This window comes from Gekko japonicus, unplaced genomic scaffold (assembly GCF_001447785.1).
Source record: "Gekko japonicus isolate JY-2015 unplaced genomic scaffold, Gekko_japonicus_V1.1 scaffold1892, whole genome shotgun sequence".
NCBI classification, from domain to species: domain Eukaryota; kingdom Metazoa; phylum Chordata; class Lepidosauria; order Squamata; family Gekkonidae; genus Gekko; species Gekko japonicus.
This window is the reverse complement of record NW_015165303.1, coordinates 281,910-299,866: the sequence shown is the minus strand read 5'-3', so window position 1 is coordinate 299,866 and position 17,957 is coordinate 281,910. Positions and strand designations below refer to the sequence as shown.

At 45.5% G+C, this 17,957-nt stretch overlaps 1 protein-coding gene across 1 annotated transcript in view; it reads left to right on the top strand.

Moving 5' to 3' along the window:
• Positions 1-1,277: 1,277 nt before the first annotated feature.
• CRISPLD1 (cysteine-rich secretory protein LCCL domain containing 1) overlaps positions 1,278-17,957 on the top strand; it is a 59,521-nt gene continuing 42,841 nt past the window's right edge. The window contains exon 1 of the mRNA XM_015410422.1: positions 1,278-1,535. Within this exon, the coding sequence (XP_015265908.1) occupies positions 1,278-1,535 (258 nt within the window). The remainder of the gene's footprint in view (positions 1,536-17,957) is intronic.

The following is a 17,957-nucleotide window of genomic DNA, read 5'->3' as shown; positions in this document are numbered from 1 at the left end:
CCCAAGAAGCAACCTGGTCCCGGGGGGGGGGGGGGAGGTCGCAGTCGCAGACAGTCATCACTGCACAGCTGCATTTCTCGCGGGAAAGTGCGCCTGCTGAGACAAGTGAGGCAAAAATGGAACCTGATACAAGCTTGCGAAAATGCCCTGATATCAAATGTGGTACCTTGTAATCTTTTGGAGCATTGGCTCTTTTAGCATAAGAAAAAACACTTTTTGAGCTAAATTTATCATGTGACTGAAATAGAAAGTATTATTCATATTTATAGGAGTGGAACCACTGAAATCAATTTCTGCTCTAAAGTGATGCATGATATTGTTCAATACTGCTCCTCCTCCACCTCTCCCCCAATAACTTAGTCCATAACTTTGCTACATGCAGTTTTGAACAAAGATGAGGAAACATTGGTGTGATTTCTTCCTTTTCAAACTAAGTAGTCTTTTTGAAATAACAATTTAATACTTGCAAGTTCAGCTAATTTCTGTGAGATGTACGTGTTGCATAACTATTGCAGAGTTGCACCCAAAGAACTATACAAAACATTTGCTGGTAGAATTTTTGAGAACACCAGTATAGTTTGAGTTACTCATTGAAAAGACATCAGGTAATTTATTACTTGTACTGCAAAATAAATTTAACTTGTGACTTAGATGTCTTAAAAGTCTTGAATTCTCTTGTAATGTGGAGCAAAGTATGACACAAACCAGCCAACACTGAATATCTTAGTGCCACTAGTTTCTGTGGGTGAGTTAAGCATGTGCTTAAATCTCTCCCACTTAATTCAGTGGCACTTTTGGCTGGATTGTGCATTTTTGTTTTAAAAAAGGACTCTATATTCTTATTTTAAGTTTATCCTGCAGTTTTAAAATATTTTGAAAAGTTGGTATTGTAAAAGGACAGAATTAATGTGTTAATTCTATGACTGGTTCGTTTTAGTATGTTCATGGGGATAATGTGTTTTTCATGCGCTCTGTCGAATGAGCATTGAAGTACAGCCCGCTTAGTACACTCTTCATTTCATGAATCTAAAGATATATTGTTTCAAGCCCACAGTGTCAATGTTGAGTGTCTGCATAAGCTGGCTCCTTAGTCTCCCTAGATACCACCTTGGTAAACTGGTCTTTAAAGCATCATTTGACTCTTGTTGCTCAGTTATTAATTCAAGTCAGCCCTTATACTTCAAAATCACCTCACTCTCTTTTGTTGTTACAGCCTGCATACCTGGAAGAAGGTTTTCTCTTGGAGTTAACCCAGAGGAGTTTTGAGATCATTCATGATGAAACAAGTAGCAGAGGAATGGTTCAAAGTAACTGCTCTGCTATGCATAGCTCAAGCAGTTTCTTCCATGGTACTTCCCAATGCAACACTTTTTGAAAAGTTGCTGGAAAAATACATGGATGAGGATGGAGAATGGTGGACTGCTAAGCAAAGAGGGAAAAGGGCTATCACAGACAGTGATATGCAAAGTATCTTGGATCTTCATAATAAATTACGCGGTCAGGTTTATCCCCAAGCTTCAAATATGGAATATATGGTAAGGATGTATTGCTGCTGGGTTCCAGAAAGTACAAATTAAATTATTTTTGTATTGTAGAACATAAAAATATTATGCTTGATGTTGATCTGTTCTAGACTATGTGTTTGCTTCTTATATTTCATGAAGTGATACTTCATGAAGTGATCATGAAGTGATATCATAGGAACATGTATTTTTCTTGTGGACTCTACTCTTTGTTCCAGAAATATTGACAGCTCTTCTCCGTTCCAGATTTTGTAAAAAATAATATTTAAATAATTGATGAATGTCTGACATGACATTATATGGCATTATGACACAATATTTTCAAGGACCTGTAAATTAAGGCCTTGATTTATCCAAAAAAGTACACTTTAGTCTTACTGATTTAGTTAGAAAGATTTAGCATCCCAATGAAATTTTAATGACGTAAAACTGTTGAACTAAAGAGCCAGTTTGGTGTAGTGGTTAGGAGTGAGGACTCTAATCTAGGAGAACTGGGTTTGATTCCCTACTCCTCCACATGCAGCTGCTGGTGTGACCTTGGGACAGTTACAAGTTATTTTATTTATTTATTTATTTAACTTTAGACTTTATATCCTGCTCGAACCCTCTTTCTCAGGGGGTCTCTGAGCGGCTTACATGTGGTGCTAGTCACACAGTTTTTCCCTAACTAGGGCCACAGAGTTTGTAGGGGTGGGGTTACCTATCAGCACCCCTGTGCTGGTGGTTGGGATGTTCGTTCTTGGCTCGGCCCTCGGCACTCCACTTGGCACTCCGCTCGTCCCGGCGGGCTCCCATTTCGACGTTCGGCGACAGTTCTTCCTTCGGGGCGCACGATTCACGTTTTCCTCCGGCCCCAGCAACGTCCTTCCGGCTCCGCTGCACCAGAGTCCGACGTCACCGTGTGCCCGTCTCAGCGGCAGCCGCCTGGAGCTGTTCTCTCATGAGCAGTTCTCGAAAAAGCTCTCTCAGCCCCATCTTCTCTCATGAGCAGTTCTTGAAAAAGCTCTCTCAGCCCCATCTACTTCACAGGGTGTCTGTTGTTGGGAGGGGAAGGGAAAGGAGATTGTAAGTCTCCTTTCCCTTCCTTCAGGTAGTGAAGGGTGGGGTATAAATCCAATCTCTTCTTCTTCTAAACTGTTTCCAAAATTTACAGGTCCTTGGAAAATCTTGTAATAAAATGCTGGATAATGTCCTGTTGGACAGTTGTCATGCGTTGCTGTAGGACCTAAGTTTGTAAATATAAACTGTACAAAGCTCGAATTTTTTTGGGGGGGGAAGTGTCTGCAAGATCAATTTTTGCTTTTCAGAGTGGCCATCCACCTGGTATGATATTTAGAAACATACACAGCAGCTCATAGATAGGCTCAGCCTCTCACAGGAAGATAGGATGGACTATCTAGAGAGGTGGCATTTGGTCTGCTCCCAGTTCTCTGCCCAATGAACAAGCTACTGCTTTTGTGTGAGATATAAGATTCCATGCACCCAACAGTATTATGTAATCTTAATTTAGGTACTTAATGGGATTAATTATCACAACTTGCATGTGAGGACTGGGAAGAGGACAATTAATATGATTGTTTTTTGGGGGGGGGTTATGGTTCATTCCCAAAAGTTTAACTCCTTGGAGCTATCACTTGGTGATTAGGATGAGAGAGGAACATTTTTAACAATTGCTTTTTTATTAATTACAAGGAATAAGGCCCATTGTGGAAATAAATACAACGAGATCTAGAAAGAGGCTCTGGGAGAGTGCTCGGGCTTTGGGCAAACAGTGTCAAGTTGCTGTGGTGACCTCAACAGGGTATAATGACAGAGTCCACTGTTTTCTCCAGAGGAACTGATCTCTGCTACCTGAAGAGCAGTTGTAATTTTGAGTGATCAATAGTCCTCACCTGGAGATTGGCAACAATTGTTACCCAGGATGAAATGGCTGGTTTGGAGGGTGGAGTCTATCGCATTCTATCTGTCTGAGGTCCCACCCCTCCGCAAACCCCACCCTCTTCAGGCTCCACCCCTCAAATGGGGTGAGTTTGAGGTGTGGAATGCAGTGAAGTCCAATCAGCTTCCATATGCAAAAGACCTTGAAGGTTCCATATGCAACTGACATTCCAACTGCCTTGCGGGGAGGGGGGTGAGTTTGAGGTGTGGAATGCAGTGAAGTCCAATCAGCTTCCATATGCAAAAGACCTTGAAGGTTCCATATGCAACTGACATTCCAACTGCCTTGCGGGGAGGGGGGTGAGTTTGAGGTGTGGAATGCAGTGAAGTCCAATCAGCTTCCATATGCAAAAGACCTTGAAGGTTCCATATGCAACTGACATTCCAACTGCCTTGCGGGGAGGGGGGTGAGTTTGAGGTGTGGAATGCAGTGAAGTCCAATCAGCTTCCATATGCAAAAGACCTTGAAGGTTCCATATGCAACTGACATTCCAACTGCCTTGCGGGGAGGGGGGTGAGTTTGAGGTGTGGAATGCAGTGAAGTCCAATCAGCTTCCATATGCAAAAGACCTTGAAGGTTCCATATGCAACTGACATTCCAACTGCCTTGCGGGGAGGGGGGTGAGTTTGAGGTGTGGAATGCAGTGAAGTCCAATCAGCTTCCATATGCAAAAGACCTTGAAGGTTCCATATGCAACTGACATTCCAACTGCCTTGCGGGGAGGGGGGTGAGTTTGAGGTGTGGAATGCAGTGAAGTCCAATCAGCTTCCATATGCAAAAGACCTTGAAGGTTCCATATGCAACTGACATTCCAACTGCCTTGCGGGGAGGGGGGTGAGTTTGAGGTGTGGAATGCAGTGAAGTCCAATCAGCTTCCATATGCAAAAGACCTTGAAGGTTCCATATGCAACTGACATTCCAACTGCCTTGCGGGGAGGGGGGTGAGTTTGAGGTGTGGAATGCAGTGAAGTCCAATCAGCTTCCATATGCAAAAGACCTTGAAGGTTCCATATGCAACTGACATTCCAACTGCCTTGCGGGGAGGGGGGTGAGTTTGAGGTGTGGAATGCAGTGAAGTCCAATCAGCTTCCATATGCAAAAGACCTTGAAGGTTCCATATGCAACTGACATTCCAACTGCCTTGCGGGGAGGGGGGTGAGTTTGAGGTGTGGAATGCAGTGAAGTCCAATCAGCTTCCATATGCAAAAGACCTTGAAGGTTCCATATGCAACTGACATTCCAACTGCCTTGCGGGGAGGGGGGTGAGTTTGAGGTGTGGAATGCAGTGAAGTCCAATCAGCTTCCATATGCAAAAGACCTTGAAGGTTCCATATGCAACTGACATTCCAACTGCCTTGCGGGGAGGGGGGTGAGTTTGAGGTGTGGAATGCAGTGAAGTCCAATCAGCTTCCATATGCAAAAGACCTTGAAGGTTCCATATGCAACTGACATTCCAACTGCCTTGCGGGGAGGGGGGTGAGTTTGAGGTGTGGAATGCAGTGAAGTCCAATCAGCTTCCATATGCAAAAGACCTTGAAGGTTCCATATGCAACTGACATTCCAACTGCCTTGCGGGGAGGGGGGTGAGTTTGAGGTGTGGAATGCAGTGAAGTCCAATCAGCTTCCATATGCAAAAGACCTTGAAGGTTCCATATGCAACTGACATTCCAACTGCCTTGCGGGGAGGGGGGTGAGTTTGAGGTGTGGAATGCAGTGAAGTCCAATCAGCTTCCATATGCAAAAGACCTTGAAGGTTCCATATGCAACTGACATTCCAACTGCCTTGCGGGGAGGGGGGTGAGTTTGAGGTGTGGAATGCAGTGAAGTCCAATCAGCTTCCATATGCAAAAGACCTTGAAGGTTCCATATGCAACTGACATTCCAACTGCCTTGCGGGGAGGGGGGTGAGTTTGAGGTGTGGAATGGAGTGAAGTCCAATCAGCTTCCATATGCAAAAGACCTTGAAACGCTGGGCGGGACTGCACAAAGCAGCCAGTCAACCCAGCCAGCGTCTTCTGACTGACAGTTCTTGCGGCCAAACACTAAAGGTGTGCAGTTTGGAACGTTGGAGCCCACTATGGCTTTATATATAAGGGAGAGATTCTTAGTCATCTTTGGAGTTTATTGTCATAAACAGGGGTGTCATATATATAAAATGAATGATCAAGTTTCATGTTTTGTGGCTGTAATGGTAGGTACCTGTTTCTTGGTAGGAGAAAACAGCTTCTCACCTGCTAAAATGGACCTTACTCCATTGGGAGCTGCTCTAGGATGGCTGCGGCAGTCACTTGGAGTTACTCTGAATGCAGAACAGCTCTCAAACACCACCATCACTCAACCCAGGCTCAGGGGTGGGGAGTGGGGCCTGAAGCCATGTGAACTGGGCAGTGGTGGAGGGAGATGGGATTCCCCTTCCTGCAAATCTCATGGGTGGAAGGAATGGGGGAGTGCTGGAGTCCTCGCTACCTGCCTGCTGGAAGGGAATTGGGTTGCATGAGTCCTCACTGTGCCTCACCACCAAGATGTCACCCAGGGAATCAGGTGGGGAGGTACAGCACTCCTTGCTGTCCGCCCCCCCCCCCCCGCTGAGCTGGCAGTGAGGGAGCCATGTGGCGGCAGCAGCAGTGGTGGTGGTGGTGGGGTGGCTGGGATCCATGCCAGCCCACCAGCAGTGATAGTGGGGGAAGGGGTTTCCCCGTGAGTATTGCTGGTCCCCAATTGCGTATTCTAATAGTCAAGTCAGCCAGATCCGAGGAAACTTAAATCTGGTTATTGGAGCTGTGAACAGGCAAGACAGATCTTTCTACAAACCTGAAAAATGCCCAAGGTTGCAGAAAAATCTGAAACCTAAAAGAAATACATTAGGAGGGCTAAAAAAACAACCAAAATGATAAAAGGGGTACTTGTACCTTCAAAAAACAGAATCCCTCAGTGGTAGTTGCTGGACAACCACAGAATTCTAGGATTGATTTCTCTCAGTAAAAGTCAGGGGGAGGGGGCAGGGCCCTTTCCAGGATTGTCTTGGCCTTTGAGGAAAGACTCCTTGGAACCAGACTGGGCAGCAGCCACTGAGTTACTTGATATCACCTGACTGCATGAGTCACCCAGGCCTAGCTGCTTGCTGCTGTTCAATAGCAGACACCCTATGAAAGCCAGTACAGTGCAGCGGTTGAAGCTTCAGAGTAGGGTGTGGGAGACCTGGGTTTAAATTACCAGTCTGCCATGGAAGCTCACTAGGTGATATGCCAGTCACTTTCACTCTAACTTCTCTCACAGGATTGTTTTGAGGACAAAAAGGAGAAGAGGAGAAAATATAAGCTGCTTTGCTTCACTATGTAGAAAGCTGGGGTATAAATGAAGTAAATAATAAATATAGCTGAAGATGGGAGGCAGATAAAAGGTAGGTAGGTGAATGACTGAGAAGAACAGAAAGGCAGGAAAAGGAAAGAGGATATGGTGGTTGCCAGGAGGAGAGAAAGAGGAAATTGTGTGAGGACAAGGATACTGGGGGAAGTGTGGTGATGCCCCCACAAGTCCTTGCAGGTTCCCTACCCCACAACTGAGTGATAGTTTCCCTAGGCAGAGGCAGGGCCGGCCCGAGGTTGTCCTGCGCTCTAGGCAAGCGCAGATGCCAACCTCCCAGCGGGGCCTGGAGACCTCTCCCCCGGAACCAAGCAGGCTGGGAGGAGAGTCACTCAGATTAGAGTCCGCTCCTAACCACTAATTCCTGGGGGTGGGGAGGCGACCGCAATGTTGGCGCCACTGCCAGCCTGGAGGAGGGGATTGGAGAGGGGGGTCTCCCGGGGGTCCGTCCCCACGCGCCCGCGCCCTCCCTCCGTCGCCCTCACTGGCCTTGCCATGCCAAGCGCTGGCTCCTTCCTGCCTGCCTTTGCCGCCGCCGGGGGGCTCACAGCAGTGGCAGCCTCCTCCTCCGCACAGCCCTGAACTCACCCGCAGCAGCGCAACCGCCAGCTCCCCATGGCCGGGTGCGCCGGAGTTGCCCCCGTGCCTTGAAAAGGCGAGGAGGCGAGGAGAGAGAGTTTGCATGCGAGGGGGCGATCCAGGCCGCAGCAGCAGCGCCGCCGCCAGCTTGGCTCCCCATGGCCAGGCGCTCCGGAGTTGCCCCCATCCCTTGAAAAGGCGAGGAGGCGAGAGAGGCGGGGAGAGAGAGCTTGGGGGGGATCCAGGCTGCATCAGCAGCAGTGCCGCCGCCTCCCCATGGCCAGGAGCGCCAGAGTTGCCCCCGTGCCTTGAAAAGGCAAGGAGGCGAGAGGCGGGAAGAGAGAGCTTGGGGGGCGATCCAAGCCGCGGGGGACCACACGACACCCCCTGCGCAGCCTCGTCCCCCTCCTCCGGCCCTGCCTCTCAGCTGCTGGCCCCCTCCCTCCCTCCCCCCTTTCACTTGCCACTGAAGTGGCTGCCGGGCCTCCTCCTCTTCCACCGGGGCAGCGCACTGAGCGCATGCCCTGCGCAGAGGGAGGGAGGGCGGCGGAGGGGATGCCGGCAGCCAGCCCCATCCTGGTGCTGCCCATTCTGCGCGCCCCTCCGCTGCCGTTCCCGCTGTCCAGCCCCGTTGCCCCGCCGCGGACACCCAGGAGCGCCTGGATGGCGCGCAATCTGGGGAGAGGCGACTGTTGGTTGGGGGCGGCCTCTCCGAGTCTGGGCGAGAGGTTGGCTCTGAGGCCCCACCCCCCCAGGGCATGCGGCACCGGAGGGAAGGGAGGCAGGAAGGAAGGCGGGTGGGCGGGAGGCAGAGCGGAGGCCTCAGAAGGTGGTGGACCTTGGCGAAGCCGGCGGCAGCTGGCTGGCCAAGGGGGCGCTGCTGTGCTTGGTTCCTGCGGCCGCCCCTGCCTCTCCTCCCACGCCCTAAGGGCCGACCCACGCTCTAGGCGAACGCCTAGTTCGCCTAGCGGGTGAGCCGGCCCTGGGCAGAGGCTGCTGGCAGGTGGGGAGGGAGGAAAAGGTGAAGACAGAAGGGTACATAAAGGGAGGTTGGCTGTTGAATGGGAAGGAGAGAAGGAAGTAGGAAAAGTGGAGAGGCTATGGGGGCCTTCAGGAAAGGGAAATAGTGGGGATTGGTGAAAGGAGATGCTCCCTACAAGTCCTCACAGGTTCCTACAGGAAAGCAGTCACCCATATCTAAGGTGACTCAGAGCTGTAAACAGGCAAGACAGATCTTTCTACAAAGCTGAACAATACCCCAGGCTTGCAGAAAAATCTGAAATTAAAAAAAACAACACATTTGGGGGTTTACATTTGGAGTACAGGAAAGCAAGATCAATAATCTGGTATGTCCACTGCAGTTATTTATTGTGTAATATATTTCTGTACCACATTCTCAACAGAGATACTGAGGCAGGTTCCAATGATTAAAATACATTCAACCAATGAACTATAATAAAAGAAACCAATAGCAGCCTTAAAATCAAGCCAAAAAGAACAGCCAGAATAGTAGTTCAGCTTTCAGTTTCACCAGTCAAAGTAGCAACATGAAGACCCAAACAACAATGGCTGTATAATGTGTACATAATGTTATAACCAATTAAATTAGGCAGAATCATCACATTAATGATTTAAAATGCCCAGGTGAACAAAATGTTTAGCTTGGCTCTCAAAAGTTATTATTGTAAATTTGGTTTCAGGCACAGGTTTACAGTGTTCCTGTGTTACTGGAACAGCAGGAGAACTGTTTGCATGTGCTCACTCTTGTCCTCTGTCCTTCTGGCAATGTCTTCAGACAGAGAGGAACTACATTGGTTGTTGGAATGACATAATTCCTTCCCACTACAGCATTTCCCTTCAGTTGCCATGCCATTTCAGCAGCATATGAATTGAGCTTTTAGAGATGGCAGATGTGTTGATGCAGAGAGTGGGACAGGCTGGGGTGGAGTTGTCTGAGGCCACAGAACCAGGACTTCTAAGGGTCCATAACTAGAGTAAAGGAGAAGACTTTGGCACACGTACCAGCTCACTACCAGCTGCTGTGATACCATTTTTCAAAGGTTATATATGTTGACCCAAGCCTGGGCTCCAAGGCATTTTGCCATTTAGAATTGATCAGTTAGTACATAGATTTTTGTGGTAATTGGCCTCACTTCATCTTTCAGCTTCACTTGTTTCAGAAATCATTATTGCCTTTTGACAGTATGGTCAGTGACCGGTAGTGAGTATAAATTAATTTATTATCAAAGTTACCATTGCTACATCAAATAAACCGGGTGCAGGATGCAACAAATGGAAGATAATGTGGTGCTTCCATATAACTGCTTTATATAGTGATCGTAGTGCTTTTTTCAGTGATTGTTGCATTCTTTCAGGAGTCTGGAAGGCTGGTGTGCAGATATTCATACTTTAACCATGTCAAAAGTGCTATAATTCATGTTGATTGCATATAGTCCAAACATAATGATGCTATTATTATGCAAATTCCGTTTGCTTGTTTACTGAAAAGCTTCTTGTTTTGCTGAAATATCCCTTTAATAAAGCAAGGATGGTTATATCACTCATAGCTGTGTTTGGTTGGAATTGCTGTTATGAAGCCTTATTTTCAGAAGATTTTCATCACTATGCAGTATACAAAGTCTAAATGGAAGAGCTTGCTTTTGAATGCATAAAGAAATATTTTCTGACCATTAAAGCTTACATAGTACCTGTAATATTTTAATTCACAGGTTTCAAGAACATCATGCCACACCTACAGCTGTAAAACAGGGTCACACATAAACTAATTTTTATAAGGTTATTATATTGCTGTGACTTCAATTTTGTAACTGAACTTCGAATGTAGGATCGTTACCATGTTCAGTCACTGTAAATATTTGGGAGGAAGAATGATGCTTGTGGACCAAGTGACAATTCCTATATTTTGAGTTAGGCTTTTCCAGGGATATGATCATAGCTGTAGCTTATTATAAAGGAGCAGCATGATAGTAATAAACTTATAATGAAGTAGAGGTGTACATTTTGATATACCTATATAAATTACTTGTTTTGGGTAGAGATGTAAAATTTCTAGACATTTTGAAGCCATAGGAGAAAAACTTTTTTTAAAAAATGGAAATTTGGGGGGAAATTGAAATAGATGCAATGCTTACTGTCCTATCAAACCTAAACTAACTAATTTTATTGACAACACAAAATACATCATTTATAACTTACTTGGCATATTAAACTCACAATATTTGACATATTTATGGAATTTAAAAGTTACAAATGCCTAAGTTTTCTGCAAATAAAATTGCAAATGCACTCAATAGTTGAGAGAAAGCTGCAAGCAAATGCCCCCTCTACAACCTTAGCACATATACCTTAATTTTTGCTATCTGAAAAGTAGTAAAAATAGGAGTTAAACAGAAAATGTGTTTAATAACATAAAATATATTATTTGGTCAGAAAAAGGGTCATACAAAGGGTCAAAAATAATATTTACATAGCTAGTTGTAGTTTCATTTAGATGTTGCTGCTTCCAGTTTGGTGTAGTAGTTAAGTGCATGGACTCTAATTTGGGAGAACCAGGTTTGATTCCCCACTCCTCCACTTGCAGCTGCTGGATGACCTTGGGCAAGCCATAGTTCTGTCAGAGCTGTTCGGGAAAGAACAGTTCTCAATAGAGCTTTCTCAGCCCCACCTACCTCACAGGGTTTCTGTTGTGGGGGAGGGGAAGGGAAAGGAGTTTGTAAGCTGCTCTGAGACTCCAAGTGAAGGGTGTCCTTCACCCTTCCAATAAATCCAATCTCCTCCTCCTCCTCCTCCTCCTCCTCCTCCTTCCATGGCAGAGAGGTCAGTTCTTAATGAAATGTTCCGTTTTCCTGTGAGGCTTTGGCATGGTTTCTGTCCCACCTTTTGATCTTCTTTCCCTCCAGCAATATAAGGCAATAAGCTACTTGTTACCCAATCTGTGTCTATATGTGTCACAGTGGTTTGATGGAGAGGTGAAAGGTGAACCACAAGGGAAGAGTCAGGCCAAAAAGACAACAGAAGCAAGGGAAGCCCTGCATGCTCCCCTTAGGAAGACTAGGTATCCTTCCCTCCCCTTTGGAAAAGGGCTGTGGCTCAGTGGTAGAGCATCTCCTTGGCATGCAGAAGGTCCCAGGTTCAAATTCTGGCTGTTCCAGTTAAAGGATGTGAAAGACCTCCACCTGAAACCCTGGTCAGCTGCTGCCAGTCTAAGTAGACAGTACTGATTTTGATGGACTAAGGGTCTGATTTAGTATAAGGCGGCTTCATGTGTTCTAGGTACAGAAGTGCATCTTGTATTTAAGGGCTGTATATTTTTAAAAGCATGCCCATCTTGTCTTTGAAAGCATTTCATTCATTCTAAAAGTGAAAATATTTCATAGGAGTTTTTTTCAGTACTTACCAAACTTTACAGTTTTTCCACTGGAAATAAAAAAAAAAAGATATCTGGGAAAAATGGAAAAAAATTTCCCCCAATTCCCCCACCCCATGTTTCACATCTCTAGTTTTGCATCAGTTTGGGAATATCTGAAATTACCTAAACACTCCTGAATTTCTGGGAATAACGATAATTTGTCTCCTGAAATTTCAGGAGTGTTTGGATCTTAGGAGGCAAAGGAACAGAGAGGAAGTGCCCCTGGCAAATATTACAAATTGGTACAAAGCACACCCTATCAGTGAGAACTGAGGGGGGAAGTAAACTAGATAGAGACAAGGTTGTTTTACTTTTTGAAATGATTTAGAATGAAATTGATTTGTAATAACACAACTTAAGGTAAAAACAGGTAATAGCCCTGCTCCAAGGAATACTAGGGTCCTTTCTTGGAGGTAGGCAATGGCAAAACACCTCTGATTGTCTCTTGTTGTGAAACCCCCATGGGGTTGCCATAAGTCAGCTGTGACTTGACAGCAAAACAAACAAACAAGGAAATATGGGATATCTACTTCAGACTATGTGCCAAGGTGGGGGGGGGAGGCATTCTTCCAAGCAGAATTTTAAACTGCATCACTTCACATATTACAAAGTTCCTGTGTTTGTTGTTGGATAGCACAAGGCTATTGCATCAGATGTTCAGTGAGAGTTCCCCCCCCCAGACTCATGCATGCCCCCTTTTCCTTATGACCTTGGCACAATAGTGACCCTGTGGATCTACTATTGGTTCTATTGTGAAATGTACATGTGCCACTTAAGTAACATGATTTAGCAAACAGAACTACCAATGGCTCCAGGAAACTGAATAGTGCAGGGGGGGGAGGCTGAAGCAATTTTCTATTCACATGCCATGGTCACAAAGAGAAAAGGGCATGTGTGAGTCAAGAAGACACTAAATGCTCAATTCCCACTGAACATGTGATGCAAAGTCCTATTTGTCAACAAACCTGAGGACTTTGTAATGGGTGAAGTAGCCCTCATCAACACCTTATATACTCAGTTTGAGTCCAGTGGCACCTTTAAGACCAACAAAGTTTGCCCAGAATTAAACTTTGTTGGTCTTAAAGGTGCCACTGGGCTCAAACTTTGTTCTATTGCTTCAGACCAACACAGCCACTCATCTGAACCTTATATACTCAGTTACACAGACAGAACTTTCTGTTAGGCTTAGCCATTAACTCTCCGCTCTAACTGACCACTTCCAAATAGCAAAATCCAATTGTCAAAGGACTCTCTCCTTCCCAACCCCACATCTTGTATTGGTTGTTGGCACTCCGCCACCATTGACTCCACTGTTGCTAATAATTTTTTGTCTCCTTTCTCTGTTCTATTCATAAACATGTAGCAAGGACAAGGTACAAATTAATAGGGGGGAAAATCCTGAAAGCACCACAAACTGTGTATGGACCCAATTTTCAAATTAAAAACAACAATGGAAGATTTCTAGTTTATTAGTTCTGCCTCAGAAATGCCACCAGGTAGTTTGGACCTCCAAGATCCAAATTGCTGCCTGACTGCAGAACATTTTGGAAGCACTGCTAATATTTAGGAAGAGGGAAGACCAACAACTGTAGGGGGGAAAAAGATTTATTTCATGAAGTGGTGGACACAAGATTTTTAAAAAATGTTAGAATGAATCTGTGCATTCTTGGCTTCAACCGACTTTGGTTACAAATATGTCTATGTATATATATATAAGCCACAGTTGAAACTCCATCCTACATGGATTTCAAGAAGAAAGATTAAAATGTTTGTGGTGACATTCTGGTCCACCTACTGGTTGTGGTACTGCACATGATCAATTCTTATCCTGAATAAATTCCGTTTGCTGGCTTACTGTGTTGGTAAGTGAAATGCACATAGGATTTAATCATTTCCAACATTTAGCAGTCTGTGATGTAGCTGAGAGGCAGTGTCAACACAAGAAGAAAGAGGTGCTAAAAGTGCCAGAGCAGAAATATGTTTCTGGGGTTTGGATCCTAACCTTCTCTTCTCTTCTATTTATTTATTTATTTAATTCGATTTATACTTGTGAGAGTGATTTTTTTGGTGATTTATCGTTTACCACTAAGAACCCTATGCTGTTTCTGAGGATACTTTGACTTCCAGGGGCATGATTTCAGGGGGAACAGCAGGCTGTAGTAGAAGCAAGGAAGTGGGGAAATTTCTCATGTAGCGCACTTCCGCTTATCCTAAATGGGGTCTGCCCCAAGAACTTTATCTTTCATCGTGTACATTTTCCTGGAAAAATCAGGTTCAGCAACTAGGACTGCAAGCCTTAAGTGGCATATTAAATCATCTTTAGTCAGAGGTCATTTGGGATAACAACATTTACTAAATGGGACTGAAATGAATTTTAACCATTATGCTCACAGAAATAGATGAAAGCATATAGGCAATGCCAGGTAAAAACTCAGAAGTAGGGATGGGCACAAACTGGCTCATGAGCTAAACTTCATGACAAATTTTGGTCAGTGCATGGCTCGCAAAGTGGAGTTCATGACAGGCCAACTAGCACAAACTTTCCATGAACATTCAAGCTGTTCATGGAGGTTCATGCCAGTTCATTAACAGATACAGTTCCAGACACTCTCTGTTCAATCTAAATGTTTACCATGCTTCAAAACAACAGGAGGGGCGGGACTTGAAGGGCATGTAGAGGAGCATCTGGGGGAGGTCCCCCGTGACTTTGATGTCTCTAGCTTGCACAGGGTCTATTCTATACACTCCTGAACATGTGCCTGTCAAAATGACTGGCTGTCATTTTGACAGTTGCAGGATCAAGTGTGTATAGAATGGATCTTGTGCAAGCTGGAGACACCAAACTCACAGAGGGCCTCCGGTTGACTCTCCTCTATTGCCCGCCATGTTTGATAAGAATTGGATTTATGGGGCCCAAGTTACGGCCCCCCGAAAAAGGTGCCCCAGAAAAGTGTTTTCTAGGGAAATGACAGGCAGTAATTTCCCCAGAAAGCACTTTCCTGGGGGCACCTCCTTTGTGGGGCTTTAACTTGGACCTGTAAATCTAACCCTCACCAAATTTGGAGGGCAGGTAGAGGAGAGTCAGCTGGAGATCCCCTGCAAGTTTAGTGTCTCTAGTACTCGGAGGGGGGTTTCTAGTGAATCAGGATCCTTACAAATCAAACCAGTTCATTTGGTCCCTAAAAGTTTGTGGCAGTCAACATTTTCTTGGTTTGTGCTGATCCCTACTTGGAAGCCGGAGAAGCAGAAAGTAACACTTCTAGTGGTCAAGAGAAGGGGTTTGATTCCCTTCATTCTTATATCTTTTCATCATGTCGGGGACAGAGGGTGGCACTGGGTGAGAGGGTCTTCCCGCAGTACACACTAGAATGTGGAGTGCCGCAGGGGGGCGATCTTCTCGCCAATGTTATTTAACATCTATATGCGCCCCTCGTCCAATTAGTCCGGAGTTATGGGCTGGGCTGCCATCAGTATGCTGATGACACTCAGCATTATCTGTTAATGGACAGCCATCCATCTTCCGTTCCTGGAAATCTGACTGAGACTTTGGGTGCTGTGGCTGGATGGTTGCGGCAGAGTCGACTGAAGTTAAATCCATTGAAGACGGAGGTCCTATACCTGGGTCTTGGGGGTTGGATGTGGGCACCAGGCTTCCCACTCTGGAAGGGACACCTCTGGTGCCGGCCCAGTTGGTGAAGAGCCTGGCAGTAACACTGGATACCACCTTATCTATGGAGGCCCAGGTTGCTGCAGTCGCAAGATCTGCATTTTTCCATCTTAGACAGATCAGGCTACTGAAGCCCTATCTCTCCCCTCAGGACTTAGCTGCGGTGATCCATGCAATGGTCACTTCCAGGCTTGATTACTGCAGTTTGCTCTATGCAGGCTTACCCTTGAAGTTGCACCGGAAATTACAGCTGGTACAAAATGCGGCGGCACGCCTGCTGATGTCGACGCCTGTGCTCTGTTAGCTGCATTGGTTGCCAGTTGAGTACTAGATCCGCTTCAAGGTGTTGGTAATTACCTTCAAAGCCTTATACGACCTGGGACCAACATACCTAAGGGACTGCCTCTTCCCATATACACCTCGGAGAGCGTTACGCTCTGAGAGTCAACATCGCCTGGTGGTCCCTGGCCCAAAGGACGTCCGCCTAGCCTCGACCAGGGCCAGGGCTTTCTCTGCCCTGGCCCCCATCTGGTGGAACATGCTCCCTATTGAGATCAGGGCCCTGCAGGATCTTATGCAATTCTGTAGGGCCTGCAAGATGGAGCTGTTCTGCCAGGCCTTTGGCTGAGGCAGCGGGCATCCACATATGCCCCACCCCCCGAGGTTGCAATCTCCCACTTACTGGTAACCAGCTAGTTACACCTATGGGCCAGATTCTCCCCATGGCAAGCATGAGTACAGTTTTTATATGTTTTAATCTGTTTTAAAATTTTATTGTATTTATTGAATTGTTGTAACCCTCCCTGAGCCTGTTTACGGGATGGGTGGGATATAAATGCGAATAAATAATTAAATGTATGCAAAATAGAAAAGAACAAATAGGAGACCTATGAGGTCTTGTGGGGGAGGGGAAACCCCTTCTGTCCATAATTCTGTTTTGTCTCTTCTTTGTCTGCTGATGCTATCCCTAACTCACCTGGTCATGTTTCTCCTGTCTCCCAGATTGCATGCCTTCCTTCCCATCTTGTCTAATCCTCTCAATGTATGCCTGGACTATCTTCATTCTCTTTTCTTGGTGATCTGATATTTTCTGCCCTGCCCATAATACACAAAGTTGTTTCATACTTTAATGGTAACAAAAACATTTGTATTACCTTTCTTCCAAAGAAAAGGAAAGATTTGCCTGTTTCTGCTGTTTTCCAAAATTGAAGTTCATATAAAACCTGGCTTACTCGCACTTTGGGGCTCACTCGAGGGTCAGTTCTGGACTATCTTCATTCTTTTTTCTTGGTGATCTGATATTTTCTTTTGGCTTGCAGTATCATTGTAGGCACATTCTCTTAAATTCTGTCTTTCTACTCTTTATCTCCCTCTGTTCTTACTAATGTTTCCAATTGTCTTACAGTTAATTTTGCTTGGATGTTGGAACATTATCTCAAACTCAATATATAGAGGACAGAATTTGTGTTTCCCACTAAACTTCTACTTTAAGCTTCTCTTTTTCAATTGGTAACATCACTCTTCTAAGCAAGGTAAGAGACTGGGAGTTTGATCCTTAGATTTTTAGCTTTTGTGGCTAATCAAGCTTGAGTTTTCTTTTTATAATATTTCTGGCATTCATCCTTTTATCTACTGATTTTTTTACCAATCATACTGCTATTTTTGATGCTGTGAAGTCATAGGGGCACTAAAGTTTGCAAGGTTAGTCCCATTTTGCCTTAGCCTCCACTAACTCTCTTTTCTGTACACTTACATCTTTCCTTGATACTTAATTGATCTTGGCTGTTGCTCTCTTCCTTACTGTGCTTTATTTCCATATTGCATTCTTCCTTATTTCATTTTAGCTTTCATTTCTTGCCTGATTCTCCCTCTGGGCCTCATCCTACTCCTATTTTTTAGCCTCTTTCTACATATGCTGAGAAGGAAGGAGGCATGTCCACATCCAGTGTCAGTGTTACACTACCACATCCCTGGCCTCACCCCATGATAAAAAGTAGAGACATCACCCTGCCAACAAAAGTCTGCATGGTCAAAGCAATGGTATTCCCAGTAGTCATGTATGGCTGCGAGAGTTGGAATATAAGGAAGGCCGAGCGCCGAAGAATAGATTCTTTTGAACTATGGTGCTGGAGAAGACTCTTGAGAGTCCCTTGGACTGCAAGAAGATCAAATCAGTCAATCCTAAAAGAAATCAACCCTGACTGTTCCCTGGAAGGCCAGATAATGAAAATGAAGCTCAAATACTTTGGCCACCAAATGAGAAGGGAGCACTCACTGGAAAAGACCCTGATGCTGGGAAAGATTGAAGGCCAAAGAAGACGGGGACGGCAAAGGATGAGATGGTTTTCAACCCTGACTATTCCCTGGAAGGCCCAGGGGTCTTTTCGGGCCGGAGCCCTCCGGAGCGCTGCTCCGGCAGCCCGCATGGCGGCAAGCCCCGCCCCCGGGTCCCCTGAG